The 4,705-nt window shown below is 39.3% G+C and overlaps 1 protein-coding gene across 1 annotated transcript; it reads right to left on the bottom strand.

The window, feature by feature from the left end:
- Positions 1-3,073: 3,073 nt before the first annotated feature.
- LOC113465633 lies at positions 3,074-4,705 on the bottom strand. The gene is made up of 2 exons (XM_026820305.1): positions 4,016-4,705; positions 3,074-3,230 (listed from the first exon to the last, which is right to left on the bottom strand). The coding sequence occupies exons 1-2, from the start codon at positions 4,666-4,668 to the stop codon at positions 3,074-3,076; spliced, it is 810 nt and encodes a 269-aa protein (XP_026676106.1). The 5' UTR covers positions 4,669-4,705.

A 4,705-nucleotide genomic window follows, 5' to 3' on the forward strand; every position in this document is an offset into this window, starting at 1 on the left:
GTTTTGCTGAAGATTATGTTAAACGTGGTGTTTTCAAAAGGTATATAATCTCTTCTTCTTCTTCTTCTTCTTCTTCTTCTTCTTCTTCTTCTTCTTCTTCTTCTTCTTCTTCTTCTTCTCCTCCTCTTCCTCCTCCTCCTCTTTTAAATTGGGGATTTAAGGACCGACATGACCAACTATTAGATGAAAAGTTTGTTGGGTGGGAAGGTGGGATCAGTAAACTTTACTTTCCCTGTCCTTAAAATTTCCCTCCCTTAAATATTTATGTTATCTTTAACCGTACTATCATGTAACTTTTTCTTGGTAAGGGCAACTCACAGTTCACTGAGGACGCAGTCGGCGTGTTAAAGATACGAATACCACTTGACAAAATATGAATATTGAATTAGTTCCCTTATCGTTCTTACATCCAAGAAGATCCGGTTTCTATCAAAGGTCTTTGTTCTTCTCTATTCTATTCTAACATTCAAAGCCTTTTCGTGTGGTTAGCATACTCACCTCTAGTACCAGGGGTGAATTCGACTCATCACAAACATCATCTCCGAAAATAGTACAGGCGCTATCATGCCAAAAGAATGGAAACGATTTTCAGAAAAGGGGAAATTGCGAAAGGAAAATACGGCTCTACCTATCTGTGTATTTCTTCTTTTAACTCTGTTTGAGTACTATAAGTTATCAAGATGTGCCAGAGTTATCTCAGTATTTGATCATTTCATGGTGTTACATATTCTGATTTTCTGATAGTTGGTGTTAGCACATTTCTGTCATAAACGACATTTATTCCACACTCGTGTGTGATTTACGATGTGGTCAGTAGATAATTACTATTTTTATTGCTCTCTAAGTCTCTATTAAGTACCTCGTTGCCTTTTATTTATTCAAAACCGCTTCTAGGGAGGGATTGTGACACGCGTCTGAGAGCATAAAGCATACCTACCTACTCCAGAAAATGTTCTACCAATAGGTAGGTATAACATGTTCTGTGTTTGATTGCAAAACAACTTTCGCACCTCCATAACTAAATAAAAAGACTTGGGTGTGCTGTTTTATCAGTTTTTTACATCACATTACATTCAAAGGTCCCCATTGAATTCGGGAGTTTTGTCATCTTCACTAACAATACAAATGGATTTTGGAGTTTCGACATCTCCACTAATAAGTTTGGTAGTTTTGAATAATTGAATGTAAGTCGGGAGTGTTGACGTCTCCACTAATAACAAGGGATATCTGCCTCTTACCTCTTTAATCCTTTTCAATCTTAGCCCTTGGATTTCTAATATCCTATACAATGGACCTCTAGTTAGGCTTGCCAAATATCCAAAATGTCGATTCGGGACGCGAATCCGCGAACATAATTGCCAAATCCGCGAACATAATCGGGCCAAATCCGCGACCATAATTGCCAAATCCGCGAACAAAATCGCCAAATCCGCGAACATAATCGCGAAATCCGCGAACATAATCACGACTTCTTCTTCTCCTCCTCCTCCTCCTATTTTAAATTGGGGATTTAAGGACCGACAGGACTAACTATTAGATGAAAAGTTTGTTGGGTGGGATCAGTAAACTTTACTTTCCCTGTCCTTAAAATTTCCCTCCCATCAATTTTATGTTATCTTTAACCGTACTGTCATGTAACCTTTTCTTGGTAAGGGCAACTCACAGTTCACTGAGGAGGCAGTCTGCGTGTTAAAGATACGAATACCACTTGACAAAATATGAATATTGAATTAGTTCCCTTATCGTTCTTACATTCAAGAAGATCCGGTTTCTATCAAAGGCTCTTTATTCTTTCTGCTCTATTCTATTCTAACATTCAAAGCCTTTTCGTGTGGTTAGCACACTCACCTCTAGTACCAGGGGTGAATTCGACTCATCACAAACATCATCTCCGAAAATAGTACAGGCGCTATCATGCCAAAAGAATGGAAACGATTTTCAGAAGAGGGGATATTGCGAAAGGAAAATACGGCTCTACCTATATGTGTATTTCTTCTTTTAACTCTGTTTCAGCACTATAAGTTATCAAGATGTGCCAGAGTTATCTCAGTATTTGATCATTTCATGGTGTTACATATTCTGATTTTCTGATAGTTGGTGTTGAAAGCCAGCCATTCCGAGAACGAACATTATCCCATCAGGATATAATCCACCCCGGGCGGGAATCGAACCCGCGGCCTATCGCTTACAAGGCAGACGCGCCACCAATAACCAAGCTAACTAGGCTGGCAGCCGGAAATTTGGTTTATAGTTTTATACAAAACGTTAATCTAATCAGCCTAAATAACAGAATAAATATGCAAAACGCTTTACATTCTATAGAAATAATAATGTTCGCCGTATTGCATAATCGATTGTTTTAATTTGAAGGTCGTTTTTAACATCACCGTGGGACCGGCAAAAATGAAAACTTCTACACAGGTGTCACGCTAAAGATTATTAAATCTACCCGTTTCGAATGGATCTCTGAAGTTAAGTAACGATAAGTGAGATAAGTATCTGGCGGGATTCCATCTCAGCTTCATGGGGACAGTAAATTGATGAGCAGCTTGAATTAGTTACCAATCTGAGGTGAAATTCTCCACAGATGGGCCGCTCCAAAACTTTTGGGGTGTCACATTTAGATCATCCTTAATTCCCTTTTCCCATTTAGAAATAGAGTCTGAGCACTTGTAATTCTACCATTACCCATAAAACAGAGCAGAAAAACTTCGGCATTTCCGGGAATTGAACCCGGGACCTCCAAAGTGCAAGGCTAACATAGACCTCGACCAATTCGTCCATTAAACTGATACGAGAGGAATGCATGAAATGTATAATATTACTGCCCATATCCCCTAACCATTTGAACTCGAATCGGAAAGAGATTAGACCTGCTGAAATAACTAGAGTCACCAAATCCGCGAACATAATCGCGAAATCCGCGAACATAATCGCGAAATCCGTGAGCATAATCGCAAAATCCGCGATATAACATGTTCTGTGTTTGATTGCAAAACAACTTTCGCACCTCCATAACTAAATAAAAAGACTTGGGTGTGCTGTTTTATCAGTTTTTTACATCACATTACATTCAAAGGTCCCCATTGAATTCGGGAGTTTTGTCATCTTCACTAACAATACAAATGGATTTTGGAGTTTTGACATCTCCACTAACAGAGAAATTAAAGTCGGGAGTTTTGTCATCTCCACTAACAATACATTGGGATTTTGGAGATTTGACATCTCCACTAATAAATTTGGGAGTTTTGAATAATCCAATGTAAGTTGGGAGTGTTGACATCTCCACTAATAACAACTCTTACCTCTTTAATCCTTTTCGATCTTAGCCCTTGTATTTCTAATATCCTATACAATGGACCTCTAGTATCCTCTCCATTAGATCTCTAATATCTTCTAAAATCTCCATCAGTTTCAGTCTCTAAAACTCGACGCCCTCAACATTTTATTCAAAACCAAAGCCGTTCTTGATCAAGTTTGTTTTGATAACACATTGATACAGACTGCAACAGTCCCACAGACTTATACCAATAGCTATAAAATACAAGTAGCGGGACGTTTGGCAAGCCTACCTCTAGTATCCTCTCCATTAGATCTCTAATATCTTCTAAAATATCTACTCCATCAGTTTCAGTCTCTAAAACTCGACGCCCTCAACATTTTATTCAAAACCAAAGCCGTTCTTGATCAAGTTTGTTTTGATAACACATTGATACAGACTGCAACAGTCCCACAGACTTATACCAATAGCTATAAAATACAAGTAGATGTTTGTAAGGATAACTTCACCAATGTATATCAATTTGATTGGAATCTTAATTCCTATTGGTGCATATAGGGTGTAGCTCACTTTCGATTGCTGCGAGATAAGTCTCCAGGATTTGATGTGTGAAACAAGCCCTTGAAGGTAGAGCAATAAATTTGAGCATTAAGGCAATACCTAATCATTCAAAGAAGAGCTTTATCATGAAAATAGTGTGAATTTGGACACAGAAAAAACTGGATAGGTAGGTACCTTGGTCCGTAGGATGGAGAAGGTTTACTAGGTGAAGGATTAGGATTCCAGTAGTTGGCCGCTTCATTTGGTGGAGGAAAAGTTGGCCGAGGGTTGGGTTCCCACTTTTGTATTTGACTGGAGGACCATGCAATGGGTTCGAGGGTGACCCAGCCTTGTCTGTCATCGTATGGATGTTTGTTAGGTGACTGCTGATTTATAACATTCCAGGATTTTGACTTGTCATTTGATTGGGGCTGTTCTTGCAGAGGTTGAGGCTGATTGTCGTTGTTATGGATTTCCTCATTGACATCACTTCTGTCGATGTAAATATTCGCAAGTTTGGTATCACCTTTCTGAAATTTCTTCAAAATCTTCTCTAGATGATCCTGAGGGAAAGGTTTGAAAGTTCCTTCAGCGCCAAACCCATCAGATTGTAAATCACTGCAGGATCCATCCAGCACACAGTCCTGATATGTAGCTTCCGTTGTTGGCAGAATATTGTTGTCTGCACTACCGACCATACTGTGAATTTCCCGGCGCCATTTGTCAGCTAAGAGTTCTGGGCTGGCTTCAAAGGGTCCGGATCTGACAATGTATTTGATCTGTGTTGCATAGGAACAAGCGACACCTAACAGGATGAGCGCAACCGGAAGAGGAAAGCCCATGTTCATAATTCCTTGTATCGTGTTAGTTTGTCCTCATTCTTGA

Source organism: Diaphorina citri, unplaced genomic scaffold (genome assembly GCF_000475195.1).
Source record: "Diaphorina citri unplaced genomic scaffold, Diaci psyllid genome assembly version 1.1 scaffold136, whole genome shotgun sequence".
In the NCBI taxonomy this organism is placed as follows: domain Eukaryota; kingdom Metazoa; phylum Arthropoda; class Insecta; order Hemiptera; family Psyllidae; genus Diaphorina; species Diaphorina citri.

Coding starts and splice junctions, on each gene's coding strand:
- LOC113465633 (XM_026820305.1), bottom strand. CDS start 4,668: ATGAACATGGGCTTTCCTCTTCCGGTTGCGCTCATCCTGTTAGGTGTC. Junction 3,231..4,015: donor TCTCCATCCTACGGACCAAG/GTACCTACCTAT, acceptor CAAATTTATTAG/TGGAGATGTCAAATCTCCAA.